Source organism: Bicyclus anynana, chromosome Z (assembly GCF_947172395.1).
Source record: "Bicyclus anynana chromosome Z, ilBicAnyn1.1, whole genome shotgun sequence".
NCBI lineage: Eukaryota > Metazoa > Arthropoda > Insecta > Lepidoptera > Nymphalidae > Bicyclus > Bicyclus anynana.
This window is the reverse complement of record NC_069110.1, coordinates 6,562,710-6,584,705: the sequence shown is the minus strand read 5'-3', so window position 1 is coordinate 6,584,705 and position 21,996 is coordinate 6,562,710. Positions and strand designations below refer to the sequence as shown.

Here is a 21,996-nt window from a genome sequence, read left to right as displayed (position 1 = left end):
TAACACACTAACCATAAACATTCTCAGTTTCGTACATATAACCTTTAAGGTAGGTAACGTAGTTACGTAGGTGTCGTCTGAAGAAGACCAAGGTTCACTTGCTACTGATGTCTCTGTGCTCTTGATGTCCACTGTCCATCAAGAGGGTAACAGTAGATGATCGATGGTGTTTGGGGCGTAAGCTTTCTGGTGATGGCACTCGCACTTCCAACACCTTGGATCCTAAACTTCCATAGGATCTTTGAACTATATACCCTGCTAATTGCTAGTTCAGTTTCGCTCGTTGTTGAGCTATTGTAGGCACCGAGAAATTATGAAATTTAAGATATCACGGAGTTTTTTCCCGAGTTGGGTTTGAAATAAAACTTATATTAAAAAGTGTAGGTAAGATATTTTACCTTTCTAGGCTCCTATGTTTCTATACTAATATTATAAAGCTGAAGAGTTTGTTTGTTTGTTTGTTTGTTTGATTGAACGCGCTAATCTCAGGAATTACTGGTCTGATTTAAAAAGTTCTTTCAGTGTTAGATAGCCCATTTATCGAAGAAGGCTATATGCTATAATTTATCCCCGTATTCCTACAGGAACGGGAACCACGCGGGTGAAACCGCGCGGCGTCAGCTAGTGTGTAATATTTATTCATTAAGACGTGTAATATAAAAAAACGTACGGAACAATACCGCGTGAATCTAGACTAAACTTTTTATGTATATTATGACGGCCAAGTAATGTAAAGTATGTGGCTATGTAACTAACACCTTTCCTTTTTGGTGATTTAATCGTATACCTACTACAAAGATCAGGAACGGTCTGCAAAATTCCCTATCATTCACAAATTACGTTTGTAGTCAAGAGTGATCAGGCTGCGTTTAAGTTGCCTTATCAGGCAGACACCACATGCAAAATGTTACCCTCAGATAGTGTATAAATAAATATGTACTAATTTAAGTACACACAAAAATAGAACTTAACATAATGTCACTAAGTCAACCCTGCCAATATGCATTGTACAGTCTGGCAAGTTCCTTGATGACACTCCCATGATATCCGGGTGACGGGGGGAAAGTGAGGTGCATCAGTCGTAGGCTTTTCATTCATCGCTACACGCCCCCCGGCCCGCGCGGTCTATCGGGAGTGTTTCGAACGAAGTTGCCAAGCTATAGTATTTCTAGAAGTACTTAGTACGAATTTTACAAACGGAAAGGGATGTACCTACTTAGTAAGTTTGTCTAATTAGGAAAATTGATGACCTTGTAGAGGTAGGCATCCACATACACACTCTTTTAGGATAGGTGATATTAATTATTATTACGATACGTTAAAAGTGATATAATACATATTCTAATACACCACGTTGTTCTCTTTTGGAAAGATTTTTGTTCTCCACGTGTAACTAATAAGCGACTTACTGCTGACATTGATGATGGTGTCTAAAGATAGGCTTCCACATATCCGCATCGTAAGTATATTATGCATTGCATCAAACGGATCGTAGTACTGATCATACAAGTGCGTCCACTGATCCGCATCATACGGATCGCATGAATCGCACGCACCGTAAAATTAAAAATCCGTTTAATCGTTGCGTAGGATGCGGATATGTGGACGCTTAACTTTAGCCACCATCATCAATGTCACCAGTGAGTTGCTTAATAGTTACACGTGGAGTAACAAAAAATCTTTTCAAAAGAGACAACAACGTAGGGTATTTGAATATGTATTTTATCACGTTCTACGATCTGATGAAAACCTTGACATGTATCACCTTTCCTAAAAGAGTCAACATAATATACGCAGAGAGACATCACATGATACCTACTATACTACTATAACTACTTGTAAAAATTGTTCCAAATTCTGTACTTTATAATGGGTCATCATCATCATCATCATTGTCAGCCGATGGACGTCCACTGCTGGACATAGGCCTCTTGCATGGACTTCCAAACAAAACGGTCTCGAGCCGCCAGCATCCAGCGGCTCCCTGCAACCCGCTTGATGTCTTCGGTCCACCTAGTGCGGGGTCGCCATTCCAGCACCTTGGGACCCCAACGTCCATCGGCTCTTCGAACTATGTGGCCTGCCCACTGCCACTTCAGTTTGTTCGTCTGCGGATTTCCTCATTTCTGATTCGATCACGCAGAGAAACCCCAAGCATAGCACGCTCCATCGCCCGCTGTGAGCTTTGAGCCTACTTATAAGGCCCATAGTTAGCGACCAAGTCTAAGTTATAATGGGTACTGAAGCCAAAAATGTAATATTTAGGGTGCCGTAGTCCACCAGGAACCTTGACCGTTTCGCCGTGTCCGTCCGTTTGTCTGTCCGTCTACGGTTTAAATCAAAAACTATTTCTTTTTTTTCTGTCTGAGTAGGTGCCGATAGCTCCCTGCGGAACCACTACGGCGTCACCGGGGGGATGGGCGAGCGCAGAAGCATCGCCTGTGAGACTATTTCTAGAAAGTAAATTAAAATATATTGGACCAAGATCCCAGAACAAACTGACACATCTTATTTTTACACAGATTAAATCTTAGGCTTTCAACAACGTCTCATAATACTTCTTCTTAATCGTACACTCTTGGCAGAGTGGTCGTGGTTGCAGCGATGAGCGACGTCTTCTGTGCCACATCCTGAGCCCCGGAAAACTCAGAGCGCCGGTCGCTACGCGGGTCACGAGGCAAACGTTTTCTCGTAACTTTTGTATTCATCTTTGCAACTATCATGGGAAAAAAATGGTCGCAGTGGTTTCCCGTTGCCTTCTGCGTTAGGTCTTTTAGGGTTTATTTGGAACCCAAGGTCACTATAGCCTCTTCTGATCAGTTGTCTGATCAGGTGTATGGCTATACCGCCAATAATCGGTCGCCAGAGCCTCGTCTGTTGTCTAGCAGGGAGCACCACAGTAGTCAATTGTCCACTGACGTCATTAGACGCGTGCAGGTGAGGATGACAGTAGGGTCAGTTAAGATGGTAAGCACCGTTCTCCCCTTACTTGTAATACTAACTACTACTTAAAATCATCACGATGACCGTAATTATCGATAATGCCAGCATCGAAGTTGTTCAGGAATACAACAATCTCGGTCAAATTATAGGTAGGAATAACTTCGACAAGGAAGCTGACATAAGAATTCAGCTTGGTTGGCCAGAATTTGGAAAATTGCGTCGGGTCTTCAAATCGTCAGTACCCCAAAGCCTGAGGACAAGTCTTTAATAAGTGTGTCTTGCCTGTGGTGACGTATGGAGCGGAAATGTGGACACTGACGATTGGCCTTATCCACATGACACAAAGTCACTCAGCGAGCTATGAGTTAATATGAAGCACTATCGATCTACATTAAATTTATTAATGGATCGCTCCTTATGAGTCTTCTTGACTAGTGTTTTATCAAATGCAATGCATAAAGCTATTTCGCTATTATTAGTATTAGTATTTTTTATATTAGTATTTTAACCCTGTCCTTTAAATATCGAAATGTATCATGTGTAAATTTTACTGTTGAGCCAATTTTAACCCTACCGCACTAACCACAGAGGTCATAATTGATTAAGTTACATCTTCATCATCATCATCATTATCAACCCATGTTCGGCTCACTGCTGAGCTCGAGTCTCCTCTCAGAATGAGAGGGGTTAGACCAATAGTCCACCACGCTGGCCCAATGCGGACTGGCAGACTTCACACAGAATTAAGAAAATTTTCTGGTATGCAGGTTTCCTCGCGATGTTTATCCTTCTTCACCGTTTGAGACACGTGTTATATAATTTCTTAAAAATGCACACACAACTGAAAAGTTGGAGGTGCATGCCCCGGACCGGATTCGAACCCACACCTTCCGGAATCTGAGGCAGAGTTCATATCCACTGGGCTGTCACGGCTTTTATTAAGTACATAATATTTTTAATTATTATAGTAATTTTTTGTGATATACATTAATAATTAGTAATAAAAATTTTAATAAAAAAAATACAACCGACTTCAAAACCTAAAAACGTACCCACTAAACTAAAAAGCGAAAAATAACATCATAATATGTTCTACCTGCTGATCAGTATGAAGGCGGTGCTAAGCCGGTGATGTATTAATTCAAGCCATGTGAGCATATCTTATAGATTTAGATTTTGCAGACAGTGTTGTTTCATGTGGTCCTGTCAGAAATGGCTTAAATTAAGACAACACCGGCTAAGCACCGACTTCATACTGATCAGCAGGTAGAACATATTATGATGTTATTTTTCGCTTTTTAGTTTAGTGGGTACGTTTTTAGGTTTTGAAGTCGGTTGTATTTTTTTTATTAAAATTTTTATTATTTTTCAATTTTTAGTGTAAAATTTCATCTCAAACGAATACATCAGACCCCTAATGACAGTCACAACCCATCTTGGTACAAAATTCTCAGCAATACAAATTAATCAAGCCCAAGCACAAGGTAGCTACCGTAATCCGTCAAGGGGTTCCCTTCATTGACCTTGGTCTTCATCATCAGACCCCTAATAACAGACACAACTCATCTAGGTAGAAAGTTCTCAGCAATACGAATTAATCAAGGCCAAACACAAGGTAGTTACTGTAAACTGTTAAGGAGTTTCCTTAATTGTCCTTGGTCTTCATCACCAAACCCCTAAATGACAGTCACAACCTATCTATGTGGAAAGTTCTCATTAATACAAATTAATCAAGCCCAAACACAAGGTAACTGCTGTAAATCGCCAAGGAGTTCCCTCGTCTGTTTTATGACTCCATCATCAAATCGATTTTAAACCTTCATAATTTTGTATTTCTCAAAGATACTAAATGGAAAAGTTTACAAACACACTAGACACCCATATAATTTTCGAAAGTTCCCCTCAATTTCTCCAGGATTCCATCATCAGATCTTGTCATGATGGCAATGGGACCAAATGGGGACTATACCGTTTCAAACAAAAAAAGAATTTTTGAAATCGGTCCAGGCGTCTTTGAGTAATCGGTGTACATACATAAAAAAAAAAAAAAATACCGACCGAATTGAGAACCTCCTCCTTTTTGAAGTCGGTTAAAAATACCGCTACTTAGAAGATATTTAAGTTTTGGTACAACATAGTACTTTTCAAACTTCATCAAGTTTTCGGGTCAAAGGGTAGCCAACCTATTTATTTCTGTCCTACACATATCTCCACTGACCCATGAGTTAATAAACAACCCTTTTGGCATAAAGCTTTCATTACCAGGCTATTTTAATAGCCAGGACTTTCTTCTTACTTATGTTAGGTTTCTCCGCGTTCAGACCTATCCTATCGATGATCTCATTTAGGTAGTTATATGCAAAATTAATCAGTGATTGCCCAGTGGACCTCTGCCTCGGATTTCGGAGGGCGTAGGCGTATCCCCAACTTTTCAGTGTCTCATATCACGTGACTTAAACGGTAAAGGGAAATCATGAGGAAACCTGCATAAAACCTGAGAATTTTTTATACGTTAATTCTCAACATGTGTGAGTGAAGTCTGCCAATGCCAGCGTGGTGGACTATTGGCCTAACCCCTCTCATTCTGAGAGGAGACTCGTGCTCATCAGTAAGCCGAATATGAGTTGATAATGATAATGCAAATTTTTTTTTACCTCAAGTCTATAGCGTCTCACAGTTGTAGTGTTGGTTTTTTTTTACTTAACCTATCTAAAAACAAATTAAGGTTATTAAGAAAAATCTAGCGATATCTTAATTACGTATATCCGTTCAGCGGTTTAGAAGATATGAGTCAATAATGAATATTACATACATACTTACATTCTTACATACATAATTACAAGATACGCGCGAAAAACATAACCCTTCTTGTAGTCAAGTAAAAACGGTAGGTATAAATAATTACTAGATGAACAGATACCAGACTTTTTTTTAATTGGCTCATTTATAGAGACAGCTTTTATTTATTTGCATATTAGTTATTGTATAGTCGGAACTTAAAAGAAAAATATAAGTAAAATTCTAATAATGCTAGAGTAAAAAGGCAAAGCAAAGTTCTTAGAAATGAAAAAAAATGTATTATTATTAAGCGGACTGTTATCTTTTACAAGAACTAATAAATAGGCATTATCGTGCCGCGGGTGCTTAAAGAAAAGCTTTTTGTTTGTAAAGAGTTATAAAATTATTTCTAGAACAAGAAAATAAATGTTTAAAATTTTTATTGAGTATTCCATTTTAGTATTATAGTGAAATTACATACCTATATGTTATAAAAAAATATTATTTAAATAATAAAATAAATGTAACCGATTTCACAACATAGTTTAATTTATTTCAATTAGGCTGCAGATATAATCTTATATTCCGTACAATAGAATGACGAATAAAACATATAAATTAAATCTAATAATTACACAGTACATTAAATACATAATAAATAAAATAATTATAACAAATACACACCATCGAATTGTTAACCCGGAGGCAAGGTACCCAATACTAACGTATCCACAAAATTAAAAAGGTAAGTTTAATAAAAAACATGTCCCAAAATAGGCCTTTATTATTTATATTTAATTATAAACAGATCGATAGTATTTTTTACGGATAGAAGATACAAATTGCTGTTGAGAAAATAATTTATAAAAATATTAAAAAAATCTTAATAATGAAAAAAATGCATTTTATTTAATTAATTGAAAAAAATGCGGGTTCCAATTTTTTTTTATTTTGGGTATTAAGCCTTATATTTTATGTTCTTTTAAGATAAAAATAATATGTTCTACTTAGTTGACACTCGGAATAAAGGCCTAGCCTCCATACCAAATTGGGACATGTCCTTTTAATATTTCTTTACCTATTGATCACTTTGAAGGAGATGTCAGTTAAAAGTTACACGTGTTCGTACATAAAAAAATATACACATCGAATTGTTGATCTTTTCTCCGTTTTTCGCCGGTTGAATATGACTATTTATTTCTCCTAAAGAAAGGTTCGTTAAATTAGTTCAGCAGTTCCAGAGTTCCATTAGTCTGAAAAAGCAGATGGACAGACAGATAGACAAAAGTTTTAAAAGTTTCTTTGTGTTTTAGTATCGTGTAAATAACTAGAGCCATGATAGTCCAGTGGATTAAATGTCACGTGTCTCAAACGGTGAAGGAAAAACATCGTGAGGAAACCTGCATTCCCGAGAGTTTTCTTAATTCTATGCGTGTGTGAAGTCTGCTAATCCGGACAATTAATAATTGGGACAGCGTGGTGGACTATTGGCCTAACCTCTATCATTATGAGAGGAGACTTGAGCACAGCAGTAAGCCGAATATGGATTGTTAATAATGATGATGAAATAACTAGATAAAACACCGTTATTTTAAAAATCGCAGACAGACACTAAAATTTTATTTATATGTGTCTATTTTTGCTCGCTTTTGCTTTATTTATACCAAGCATGTAGGTTCTTAGGTATTTTTACAAAGGACTTATGAGTATTGTGTTGCTTTCATTGTTTGGTTTTCCACGTTTGACATGTTAGGCTTTTTTTTTCATGACATGTTTTTTTCCATGTACTCAAAGACTCCCTTATGATGTACTTACCAAAATTTTTTGAGGAACTCGTAGGTAATGTATTATGATATCGCTATACAATTCCATAGGACGAGAACATGTGAGAGCTGAGACGGAAAAAAAAAGGTAAGTATATTGATCTGGTTCGATCACGATGTGGCATGTGTAGTCCACTGAAATCATTCCAATCGTCATATCTGCCAGGAACAACATCGTAACCTGCATACCAGAGAATTTTCTTAATTCACTGCGTGTGTGAAGTCTGCCAATCCGCATTGGGCCCGCTTGGTGGACTATTGGCCTAACCCCTCTCATTCTGAGAAGAGACTCAATTTTTGGAATGAGCCAAGTATGGGTTGATAATGATAAAAAGCCATAGCGAATATTCTTTAAGAACACGATACAATTTATAAATATTTGTTCTTTAAAAGATACCTATTATAAAACAAAGTCTGTGTAAAGTAAAATAATACGAAGACTAATAAAATACTTCTTAATGAATGTTCTTTTCAAATGGAAATCCATAGTAGAAACATGAATGACGTCAGATAAAGTCCCTTATCGGCTTACGACTAATTTTACTGCCCCTTTCTCCGTACAGAGATAAGCTTTGCACCACAGATATTTTTACTATTGTGTTAAAGTAATAAAATCATTAACGTGACTGAAAGAATAGCTAAAACGGGTCTTATCTAAAGCTGATTTTGTTTCTAGCTCACACGTTTGCGGCTTAGTTTGTTGTTTCGAGTTATTGTGTTATACAAATAGGTAAGTAAGAAAATGTTTTTATTTGAACTCTGTTTTGAATATGGTGGGTAGGTACAAAATAAATTATTTCTATTCTAATTAAATTTTCATTTTACCATACATTTAAGAATACCTTATTTTTTTAATTTTCAGACATCTTACATAGGTACCTTTTTTAATTTGACACATTTGATTCTTTGTTCTTTAATCGGGATGTTATTATTTTAATTTATTTTAATTCTTTATTATTTTTTTTTGACATTTATTAATGAAGGCGTGATGTTATGTTTAGACTATAGATGCGTTTCGAAATTCTGTCCCCAAGCGTTATTAAGTATCTAAGAACTAGATAATTTTCGAGGGTTAAGTCGTGTACCTTTTTATATTAATATTGAATATTTAAGGTGGGTTTGTAAGCATTTTAAGGTTGACTCGCATTTTTTCGTATTATCATATTTAAACAATTATTGTTATAATTTTTGTTGTTTTAAACAATAACTCACCTATTTCATATTTATAATGAATTTTTTTTAAAGAAAATGTATCATTAATTAGTTACCTATTCATGAAAATACATAAAATTATATAGTTTTTTTTTAAATATCAGAACAATAGGTACATACTGTCTAGCGCCAAAGTAAGCTATAAGATAGCTGATGAATATACAACACATTTTTATAAAATAGTATATATAGTTATAATAGCCCTGTGTATATGACCTATGCCTTCGATTTAAAGGCTGCCGGTTTGAATCCGGTCCGGTGATGCATCCTTTAACTATACAGTTATGTGCATTTTATGAAACTAAATGTCACGTGTTTCGAACGGCGAAGGGAAACCATCGTGAGGAAACCGGCATACCTGAGAATTTTCTTATAATTCTCAGGTATGACGGTTCACGTGTGCGAAGTCTGATAATATATATTTAATCAGCGTGGTGGGCTAAGATCTAACCCCTCTCATTCTGAGAAGAGACTCGTGCTCAACAGTGAGCCGAATATGGGTTGTTAATGACCTGTTCCTGTTGTGGCTATCGAATCCACAGCTTAGTTTAGATTCACTAGGTAAGGTCTAATACCCACTGCGTCATTCGCCTGTCAAATTATTGCCTCTTTTTACGAACTACTAAAACAAACACTAAGTAAAAATTAAAATTGAGATTCCATAATAAGCTTAAAAGTAAAAAATAAAATGAAACTGGTAATTGAGCTTAAGTCCCAAGATTAAGTGCTTTATGAAGTAGAAGATTAACCAAATACTGAAGATAAAATTTTAAAATTTTAGAAGAATAAAAATTTAGACTACCTACCTAACTAATATTCATTACATAATTATTATAATAGTTTGTATTTTTATTAGGCTTTATACTCTTCCAATTATGAATGAATTATAATATTTAATTTAAAATAAAAGTTGTGTAAGTGTATGTTATTCACAAATGCTATTAAAGTATTTAGGTACTATAATATATCATTAAACGAACAATTCTCGAGCAATCTCGGAAACGGTTCTAACAGTAGCAAATGTTTTGGGAGCGATAAATTGATCTAACTAGGTTTCATTTTAACTAAAAAAAAAATACTAATTATGTAAAGAGGTCAAGTATTCATACCTAAATAAATACGCGAACATAACTAATTCACTGGCACTATTAAAATTTTGTATAAGAATTTCTGTGAGTAAAAAGCCCTCATAAACTATTTAAATTGTGTAAAGAGGTTAGTATCTATATGTATAGAGGGTAAGATGGGTCCGAGTGTAGAACGGGGAGGATGTGAAGCGATCGGCACCGTCCGAGAAAATCGATGGCGACACCCCTCATAGTTTGCATGAGCCTGACCAGAGACCAGTGGCATTCACGCCGAAATTTTTCACTGTTCTAATAAAATAACGACTCAATAACTAACGCGTTGGATTGTATAAGTTATACAATCCAACGCGTTTGTGTTCAACGTTTTCATAATAAAGGTTTTCTTCTTTAATAAAGTTGTTACACAATTTTCATCCACACACCCACTTCTCTCTGTGATGTGAAATTTCTTAGCTTTTTGTACCTAAATATTATATAACCTATTTACTGAAATTGTTTGTCTATGAAACATTTTATTTACTAAAATATAAATATACCTGATTATATTCAATATAAAACTTTATGTATATTGATGTACCTATTTTAATATTACGGTAGCTTTTTAGATATATCTAGAATTAATAGATCTAGGTAAGTATAAGAGACAAAAACTAAAATTAAACCTAACCAAGGTATGTATGTACATTTAAAACCTTGAAAGTAAATTTATTCATCATTTTGTTGTCGTATTAATCACTTTTATTCTATTTGGGTCATTGACTTAACACCTACAAGGAAATAACATTTTAAAATTACAACCACAACGTGTTCTAACACACCTATGACCAGTTTTAAATTGCATTCAGTGTTTTCTACCACTATCAAAACATTAGTTGTGCTCGGGAAGTGGTGATTTAAGACGTTTGTTTAATGTTTTAGTTAATTAGGAGTTACATACTTCCGTGTAGTATTATTATAAAGTGAAATTTAAAATTTAGAAAATTTGGTCGCAGAGCTCGAGCGTCCCGCATTGTAAGGGTGGGTGCTATCGCTATCCTACTCGGACGCAGGACGCAGCATCACCGGACATTTCGACCGGGCATTTCAATTTTGAGAAAGCGTAGGACCGGGCCCTTCCCGCCCGCGCCCTCCCCCCTCGCGTGCCCCGTCCCGCTCCTACTCAGGACATACAAAAGGACGAAGGAGCGATAACTTCATCACAGCGTGACGCTCTCGCTCGCACTTACGCCTCGGTGGGGGACGACGTTGCGAATTGTTATTGAAGTCATGCCCCCGAAGGCGACTTCGGGAAGGCTGTCAGTTGCTAGTAAACGTTCGCAGCGTCCGTACCCGGCGGCTGACCCGCGCCGCGTCCGTGCCGTCTCATTACAAACTATAACGCATCGGTCTTCCGCGTTTACAAACAAGTGCCAACTTTATATTGAAATAAATGACTCTGTGATTTTAAACATTTAAAAAGACTTTGGTTTGTTTAAGATTTAGTTATGTGACAATTAGTAACGGACTACTTAAATATAAAACTTTTTAATAGCTACAAACATTTATCAGTGCAACGTTTACTCGTGGAGCGTGTTGTGAGTAGGACTTTCGGTTGAAGTTTGTTTCGGCAATATTTCCATCGCTGGAGTGTTTACGCCGCGCACGTGGCCGCGCCGCCCACCCGCTCCTGCGATGCCGCGAAAAACTTTCTTCGAAAACACTGCCCTAGTGTAAGTAAGTTAACTCGCTTGGGAGATAACGCGATCGCGACCATGACTTTAACCTGTGGCGCCTGATCCATGCAGCGGCTACTACATGTTCGTCGTGAAGAGGAGTGTTGTGTTTTTATTTTTTTTTCGTTGGAGGAGACGGTGCTCTTCTCTAGATTGATGATTTAAATGGCTAACAACAACGCCGTTTCGTCGACATTGTCGTCGAGAGACTATCACTGTAAGGTCTGCGATCTATATTTAGATACTGTGGATTCCTTGGAAGTGCATTTACAATATCACAAGGAGAATTTATACGTGAAGTGGGGTACGCAGAATACGCAAAATGATACTGAAAATAATAACGGGGCTAAAGTGAAAAACGAGACTACAGTGTCGGCACCAGCTGACTCGAGTGACAACATGATCACCAAGCCCAGTCCGGAGTTCCAGCAGCGGGCCACGCCGGAGACCAGCGCGCAGTTCCCGCACCCGGCGACCCCACAGAGCTACCACAGCGCTCCGTCACCATATCAGAACCCAGACCAAACCAACTTTTCTCCGGGAGCACAGTATGGTAATAATTTTCCTCATTCTAATTTTCCGCAAAATCAACATCAAGATCAAATTAATTGGGAGCAGTCACAATATAGCCAAGATTACCACAAATCAAATCGTTTCCATCCATATAACATGCAAGACCGGGTATCGCAAGTATCATCATCGAGCCCTTTGTATGGCCAGCCATTAAATCAGCCGACTCCGTCGCCTTCACCGAATCAGTGCGATAAATGCGGCTTTGTTTGCGATTCTGCAGTCCAGCTCAACGAGCATTGCAATTCAGCGCATGCAGGCGCCAGCGTTCCACCAGCTTCGTCATCAATGCCATTTCAACAATATGCGGGAAAATCTTATAACAATCCGGGCTATCAAAATGAAAACATAAAAATTAAAGAAGAGCATGAAGAGTCATCTGATATTTTAGATTTGGATTCGCAAAAGGTTGTGTACCAAGGAAATGAAGGTGAACAGCAAGCAGCCACCTATGACGACCCATCATCTCAAGTTCGGGATGTGAACACGAGGACGGTTCCAATGATGCCATGGGAAACTCAAAAATTGTACAGCAATCCTCAAATCAATGGAGACGTATCTTTGTTTAAAGACCAAAAAATGTTTGCAGAACAAAAAGTGTACCCAAGTGAGGGGAAAATGTTTCATCCTGAACATAAGTTTGGATACTCTCAAGAAAAATTCTTAGTACATCATGAGCAAAAACCATTCATGCATGTAGAACAAAAAATATACCCTGGTGTACAAATGCCACCGTTATCTGATTATCCAGGGTCGGTCGCGTCAAGCAATGCTGAAATGAAACCTCCTTATCGTCCCTATGACTCGCCAACGGCACCGCAAATAACGAGCACACAGCCAGCAAACCCAACATCTTCAACTCTGCCATCTATCGGAGGAAAGGGTGCCAACTGGAAGTCGAATGAAGCAAGAAGACCAAAAACTTACAATTGCACTGCATGCAATAAGTGGTTTACGAGTTCTGGGCATTTAAAAAGGCACTATAACACCACACTTCATAAGAATGCAGTAAGATCTTCCGGACAACCAGATCCAGCAACGATGCCAATTTCAAATCATCATCATCCGAGTCGCGAACCATTGCAAAACCGCGCTCAGCAGCAGAACGCCGACTCGAACACGCAGAGTCCCATCCCATCCGAGGACAGCCGAGGCGTTGACGACAGCGTCTTGCATTCGCCCTACGCGTCGCAAAACTTCGAGCGTTCGCATCGTGTTGCCGCCATGCAGTCCAAGTCATATACGCATCTTCAACAGGGTAATTTAGATAATAATTTCAGTACTAATCATTTAGCTAACCACCCTTTACAGCATCAAGTCGGTTCACATCCAATTAATATAGGAAATCAACCGCCGGGTATAGGTATTACAAACGACAATCCTCAAGGGTCAAAAGTTACATCATTATCAACCGTTGCGAATCCCCCAAACGGGGAAGCAGGTCCCTCTGTTTCTCAAAATCACCATATGAGGGGCCTGCTATCAGTATCAACCAGCAATATTTCAACACCAGCTCAGAGTACCCCGGCTCTTACGCCGCACACGCTACCGCCATTCAGCCATTTGGGTGTCAACCCGTACAGTCCGAGGTCTACGGATCCTTTGGGGCCTTCGGTACCGGACCCCACGCACACCCCATTATATTTGGGTCAGAATTTTCAGCAGACTATAGCACCGAGTTACCCAAACGGGATGGCCCCCCACGTTATGGATATGGCTATCAACAATCTGCCTATAGCCAATCCGGCTACTTTTGGTGAATCTTCACCTGAAGAAGTCGAAGTTATGGAACATGAAACGTCTCAGCCTGCCAATGGACGCTTGCCGAGCTTTTCGCAGCTCCAGACGCAGAGCTTCAGCGTTTATGTTTCTAACTATATTACATCACCTAACGTGGGGGGTCAAGTTGTTGCCGACGAGTCTACCGCCGGTTACATTATTGTTGATCCAGTCCATTCTCCTATACAGTATAACACTATTGATATCGGTGGTCAAACCATAGACTATGATTACAATTTTTCACCTAAAACCATTAAAGAAAACGTCATTAATTACAATCCCGATAATTTAAAAATTTATCCATATGGGTACGCTGTAGGCGGCAAAACTATAAAACGCGAAGATGATCTTTTACGGTCTGACTCAAGTGAGCTTCAAATTTTAAAAATAGAGGACATCATGGACTACGCAAACAAAGAAAACTACGGAGCTCAAATGAAGTCTCCAGCGAGTCCAGAGAGCGCTAAAGCTGACAACGAAAGCCACGGATCCCCTTCCATTTCATCTACAGTTCCAAGTATGCCATTAACTGAAAGAAATCAGCTTAAAAAAACTGCGTCTGTAACAGTCCATAAATGTTTCGAATGTGATAAATTATTTAACAAAGCTTGCTATCTTACTCAGCACAATAAGACTTTCCATTCGGGCGCCAAGCCTTTTAAATGCGATCGATGTGGCAAGCGTTTTTCAGATGATGTTTCGTACGAGGGTCACTATTTAAAGCACGCGGACAATAAACCATTTAAATGTAGCGAGTGCCCCAAATCATTTAATCACAAAACCGATTTACGTCGACACATGTGCTTACACTCGGGGTGCAAACCTTTCGCTTGCGACCACTGCGGCAAAGGCTTCATAAGGAAAGACCACATGGTGAAACATTTTGATACCCATATGAAAAAAAACTTACGCTCATCATCATCATCGATTTCATCTTCATCGCCTTCCTCTTCTACATAATTAAAATTGTCAAGTTATTTTAGAGAAAGTTTTGTACACAAATTATCATTATCTGATAAAAGAAATTGTGCATATTTGTTTCAAAGTAGGTTCTATTTATATAGTTAATAACGTTGGAGCGCAACGTTTTGTTATAGATCTGTTATGTCCTTAGAGCGCAGCGGCGGTGCGACTCCGGCGCATGCATTTGGTCCGCCAGCTACGTTTTTTGTTGTTCGTTCAATCTAACCTTGTGTCCGCGCAAGGTGACTTTACTTGTCTGCGTGTCTGGGCGCTAAACATGTAATTACATGACGTCGGAGTGTTATTCCGCAATAATTTATAGACCGATCCATATCATTTTTACATATGATATAATTACTATTACCTATATTATAGTATTAGTTAGATAAAAAATATCAGGTGATTTATTACACTAGGTGATTGAAATGGTTGTCATATTTCGACATTTTAACCAGTACATATCTTTTTATGTAGATTACGGACAGTAAACGATTTTAGTTAAAAGCTATGTTTTAATAATTATTATATTGTTGATTTGTCTATTAGGAGGAACATGATTAACTATTATTAAAAGCTAGGGCTAGAGCTTACGACCTTACTCGCATAGATTAAAAAAACTATATTTAAATTTACAAATAAAAATATTAATGAGAAATATTATTGTCAGACAACACATACAGGGTGATTAATTAATAACGAACAATTTAGTTTAATTTCAAATCTGTTAGTTCCAATAAATTGTGTTAAATTAAAATTTAAAATATAAATTGTATCTCACAAATAAACACAAATCACACATTCACTCATAAAATATTGTGTAAAATTATGCGGGTAATATTTTAAAAAATAGAACTCAATAACTTTTTTCTAATAAACGGCTTGGGCCTTACTTAATTAATAATAATTAATCATGTTATCGTAATAATATATTTAAATGACGTGTGTATTTTAGAATATTTTCTGTATACTTATAATAAATTAATGGGACTTGATGCCAGGCATTAGCTTACTCTTTCTAATATCGAAAGAAAAGATTATAATTTGTTTTCAATTAGTATGAATGTTATAATTACTTTGGTGCAAGTTTACAGAAAATAGAAAACGAAATTAGTAAATGATCATAAAAAGTATTCATTATTATGTATTGATCAATTTATTGCAAATTCTGTAGGTAGATGTTTTACGTATAGGTTGGAGACTTGATAGAAAACTATACTGACTGTTTTTGTCTTCTAAGGAATTGTGTTACGTGGAAGGCTCCTATAGTGATGTGCCATTGCGTTACCTTTGGACATAGGATGCAGTGTGCCACAACACTGCGACTTTAGTATTTATAAGTGTCGTTTTAAATGTCGTTTTTGTTTTAAATTCTGCTATTAGTTATTTCTTATTATTAAATATTTTTTCCGGTGCTTCCTATATTATTATTTTGTCTGTTGACATTTGTTTTAATGATAAGATAGTTGACGAAATTCGGAATTTTTTCTTAAAATATTAATAACTAATTTGTGTCCAACTTAAGTTACCAATATATTATTTGAACGAATTTAGTTTAAACATTCCTGTTACGTTAGTGGTAGGAAAGTAGTCTTCCTGAACGTTGCCAAATTATTTCCGCCAACTGTCTGTTGCGAAACAATTTAACTTTAATGATTTTTAGCCTAATAATAATGAAATTCTCTAGCAATAATTTTAATAATGTAAATGTTTTTGTATAGTATTAAATAAAATATCATGTTTATTAAATCACTTAGGTACTGAATGATAAAACAAAGGGAGACATTGATGACTTTGTACATACATATATATGGAGGTATATATTGACTCGCTTGATGAAAATGTAAAGTGAACACCTTAATGTGGTGGCGTTTTGAATTGTTCACCTTGTTGTTTGTACAAATTGTTGATTACGATGTGATGGTTGAGAGAAGAATACCCTAAACTCTAATTACAATAGCCAATTGGTCTCTTTCTTCTTTAAATTATTAGTACTCTTATCATGGATTCATTGAATATAATATTACCATCAACAGGTATGTATTCAAACTGTTAACTCAATAACAAGCTGAATATTTTAACACGCCTCGAACTCGCAGCCATATCTGTAGTCTATTCCTTATACCTAACAGAATATCCATTGGAAATATAAAACATATGTGCAATATATGAACATTGTGTCTAATTAATTTTGATAATGTTTGTATTTGACTGTTGATTATATTGCAGAAGTATTTTTATACAAATAGAATTACACTTACATTGCCTACTCGTATCTACCTCATCAATGACTATAACTAATGAATTATCAAATTACGAACGCATTAAATTCTGAATGGTATAATATGAAAGATTTATATGTAATGCATTTATTATATGAATATTTACACAAATATAATAGATATTAACAATCATATTACTAACTCGAGATTCTTTGTTAGCAAGATGTTTACAGTTTACACATGTTAACTGAAAACGTTTATTCTTTAGCCAATTCCTGGTTTTATTATTATCGATAAAACTAATGTATATTTTAACATTTATCTTATTTTTTATTTCCTTTGAAACAAGTTATTTACTTGTAATGTTGATAGGTAACTAGTTCTTGTAGGAAGTTTTATCAAATTTCTAGTAAATGATATAACACTCTGTACTTAATTAATTAAAATATATATTAAATGAAATAAAAGGAATTGGTTACGAATACACGTGGACCGAAACAATTATAGTTTATACTAAAAATAAATATGTACAATTAATGACACCATATTTATACAAAAAGTACATATAATTCATAATTTTACTATATAAATAGTGTTGGAAAATTTTTTGTATGACAGAAATATTTTCACCTAGCAATAACTTAATAGTGACACAATATGAAACTTAGCTACCTCAGTAACGAGTAATAGGGTTAGAACGTGTTGTGAGGGTAAGGTAGCAAGTCAGGCGGAGCGGCGGCGTCTTCTGTGCCGAACGATACCTCATCTTGCCTTCATATTCTGTTACCCAGGCGCCACCGAAGCCCCCCGACTCGCGACCTAGCGCCCGACTTCAGATGTATTTTAGCAGACATATTTGTCTCTCTTGTACTGTTTAAAACAAGCACTAGTAGTAACGCTTAGACATAAAAAACTAATGTAAATATTAAACGGTAAATTTGTTATTTATCATATTCTATTATTGTATTCATCGATACACTTATTTTGAAATAATTTCGTAGTGATTTCAAGTTTATAAAATAGTTTATAAGAAACGATAAATTAAGATTCCGTGATTATGTTTTGTATAAATTAATTTAATTATTATCAGTTACCAGATGATTTCTGTTACATTCAGTTGAGTAAAATTTGAGGATAAAATACACTGACATGTTGTTTTTTTTTAATGACTATTATCCCTTCGTAGGTTGGATACGTTTGTAGTGAAAACGTAGACAGCATGCGTTTTGATGGGTTTCTAATTATATTTGTTTACGGTAAGCGTAGTGCGAAATTGAAACTGTTGCTAGGCTATGCCGAAGTGACGTCACCGCGGTTGAACGTAACCTTTATAATATCAAATTATACCAAATACATGGTGCATGTTTAGTTAACTGCGAAAGCTGTGTCGGCGCTTGTGAGGTCACTTGGGGGTTGCTTAGACTTCTTATAGATTAAGTCCCGATAATAGTTTACTCTAGTATTAGGTGACAGATCTGTCACACAGCCACTTGCGAACATTTTCATCTGCTGTGCGTTGATGTGATCATATGTGTACCGCAGTAAACTATCGAATTTTATTTGGCTGCTCGCTCATATGAACATATCATAACCCTTTACCCAATAATAGCTATGCGATATATTTTATGTCTAATTTAAAAATTTTGCCATAACCACAAATCATTTTACTCACGCTGTTTAATTATTGTGGCAAAATTTTGGCTCAAATATGTCAAGTTTTCAATACAAATTACTTTTTGTATATCGACATATTTTAGCCTAAAACTTTATTTTTTATAATGTAACTCTTAATTTTCACATACCACTGCAATAGCAGGTTTTCTGTCTCAGGTCTGTCAATAAATATAATATAAATTTAATGTGAAAAAAAAAATGTTGTTTCATTTCCACACCCCTGCTGCCAACTGCGAATTGCTTGCTGTGATTACAACTTCGATACATTAATGCATCCAGGTTTATATATTATTTGAAATTTGATTTTATTTTTCTCTGTTCGGTTAAAGTATCACCTTTACCAATAATATTAGTAATTTTCAGATTTTGATTAGTTTTGTTTTTGTCCAACCTAGTTTCCAGTTTACGTCATAAAAGTATTCTTATTGTTTATAATTGAATTGGCATCGGATTTCTAAGGCACCGGTGGACAACGCATCAGCAGTATTTACAACAAATACCAGGTATCAAGTAACTAGTTCGATATGCATTATAATTATTAAAAAAATATGAGCTTGCGATAGCCAGATGTCCCTCATTTTGTTGGCTGTAAGTTTATTAAGGTGATAGTGATATGGGTAAGTAAATTAGCCAATAGGGTAGGTAAATATAAGGGAGTTATTTTAGTGACGTCATGAAACAGTAGAAATATATTTTGTCATGGCCGACAGAAATTTTGCGTTGTATTGTCAAAAACATATTTAAAAACTAAAATTTTCATGAATATCTCAATAAAATATCAAAAAATTATTTTCAATCTAGTAGAACGATAATGAACAATATATGACCATTTGAAAAAAAGTGTTTACTAACCTATTACGAGTCTGTAGTTTGGACCGTGGTGGCTTTGAAAGGTAACCAGTTTCAAGGGTTTATATCCACAATTATCTAAGTATAGAACGCATTTTTTTTTTATAATTCCTACGGGGTGTCGTAAGGAATTTTCTCGAATTGATATATGAATATATATCAATTCGCAAAATCCTCTTAGCAGCTCTTCAATAAAGGCCCTTAAAATTCTGTTAAAGAAAATCTTCAACGGTGTTTTTCGAAGGGTTGTGGCGAAGCAAACTGACTGGCGACTGGGCACTTGATTTCTTTTAGTAGAATTCCGACGAAAATATTGAAAAAAAAAATGCTCTTTATGCTTAGATGGTTGAGGCTCTAGACTCTTGAAACCAGCTATCTTCGAAAGCCCAAATTTAATAATTAGCTATAGTAGAAGATCCGTATTAGGAGCGATCTTCACCTATCTCTTTAATGTATAATGTTTTATATCAAGTTTAGTACTTTATAAAATATATTTCGAGTAGGTTGCTTAAAAAATTCCTGGCAAAACTATTATTCTATCATTTGTTTGGCCAGGAGTTTTTGAAGCAAACTACTCGCTACTACTACGCAATATTTTTTTACACGTACTAAATTTGATATAAAACTCTTTTCATCCATTAAATAGATGGGTGAAGGTCTTTTCTAATACGGATCTTGGACTATTCTTGTACCGATGGTTGAAGAATAGTCTGTCAAATTTCATAAAATGGGGTATGTCTGGTTACCACAGGCTTTCAGTTCAATAACAGTGAAAATATATCATATTCGAGAAAAGTAAGCAACTTCATACTTGGAACTAGCCTTTCGTCTCCTTTTACAGTCGAATCACGATAAAATATTCAATAGGCAGTACTTATTTTTCCTGAGGTGAATGTACCGAAATGGTACATAAATATAACCTTTATATTTAAATATGTGTAGATATATGTAAGTGTGTAGCTTGGCAACTTCGTTCGTAACACTCCCGATAGTACGCGCGGGTCGGGGGCACGACTGATGCACCTCACTTCCCCGCACGCACGATTTCACACGGCCGGGCAGTTTTTCCTCCCGTCGCCCGCATATCAAGAGAGTGTCATCAACGAACTTGCTAGACTATAGAATCAAACATTTATAACAAAGGCCAGACAATTAAGTTACTAGGGAAATCCTAGTAATTAAATATATAAAAGCGAAAGGTACGATATCTCGAAAATAGCTTGACGGACAAAGTTAAAATTTGGCAGAGACGTAGTTCAAAGTTAGTAGACATACGCTAAGAATGGATTTTGCGACAGGGCCGGATTAAAGAGATCTAAAGGCGGATGAAGTCGTGTCCGCTAGTATGAAATATTTGTATCGAATGATCAAACAAATAATGAAGGTTAGGGCTTAATGGAAAGAGAAAAACGAGTAGGTATGTTGTTTTTAGTGAGAGAAACGAGTTTGTAATTTTCATCATATGTATATATTTATTTATTTGTGACCAACAACGGTATTGCAAAATAGTATATTATTCTAATTGAGATTGATGCAAAAATTCAAATTTCATTTATTTCAAGTAGATTGTTGAAAGTTCAGGGTATTTTGTTATGGTGATAAGTAATATTAAAAACTTAAAATAAAGTTACGATGGCTATAAATTCGCCTAGGTCCTAGAAAACCCAAAAAAAAAACAGCTAGGGTTTTTTAGGGGATTTGACGGGGTTTAACTCTAATTTAAATACTGATGTTAATTAAAAATACAAATGTTATTTTTTTATTTTAGTAGATTACATGCCATTTATTGTTATTACATAAACTCACATAAATTAAATTAAAATTAATTAAAAAAACAGAAATGTTGATTAAAAGTACAAATATTATACTATATTACTATAATTTTGTATTTTATTCAATACACAATAAATCTTTTCCAAATTATAATTTGCCATATGCCATATTTTGTAAATATTATTTGTAATATCTATCTAAAAAATAATCTATCGTTATAGTTCAACGTAATATAAAAAAAATGCATTAATAACGGTAAAATTTATTAGATTTTATTTATAATTATTTATTTTGGGTTGTTTTTTTATTTATTGATAAAGATATACATTAAGGAACTTAAGATAGCTTATCCTGCTAGGTAGGTTTAGGTAGGAACAAATTATAACCTTGTAGTTTACTAATTACATAATAATATATAATAATCGTAATATCTTCATCATAATAAGTAATATAACAAATGTTATAACTAAAAAGGGTCATAGGAGAATCTTAATATATACTCGTAAATACGAAAGGTCATCACGAAACGACGAAAACCGCTTGATGCACAATGCTGAAATTTGGCAGGGAGGTAGTTTATAATTAGTCGGTATCCACTAAGAACAAATTATGC

The 21,996-nt window shown here is 35.7% G+C and overlaps 1 protein-coding gene across 1 annotated transcript; it reads left to right on the top strand.

Moving 5' to 3' along the window:
- Positions 1-11,072: 11,072 nt before the first annotated feature.
- On the top strand, positions 11,073-18,960 carry LOC112046788 (uncharacterized). Its single transcript, XM_024083583.2, has one exon. It carries the CDS (start codon positions 11,722-11,724, stop codon positions 14,863-14,865), a length of 3,144 nt encoding a protein of 1,047 aa, XP_023939351.1. The 5' UTR covers positions 11,073-11,721; the 3' UTR covers positions 14,866-18,960.
- Positions 18,961-21,996: the final 3,036 nt, after the last annotated feature.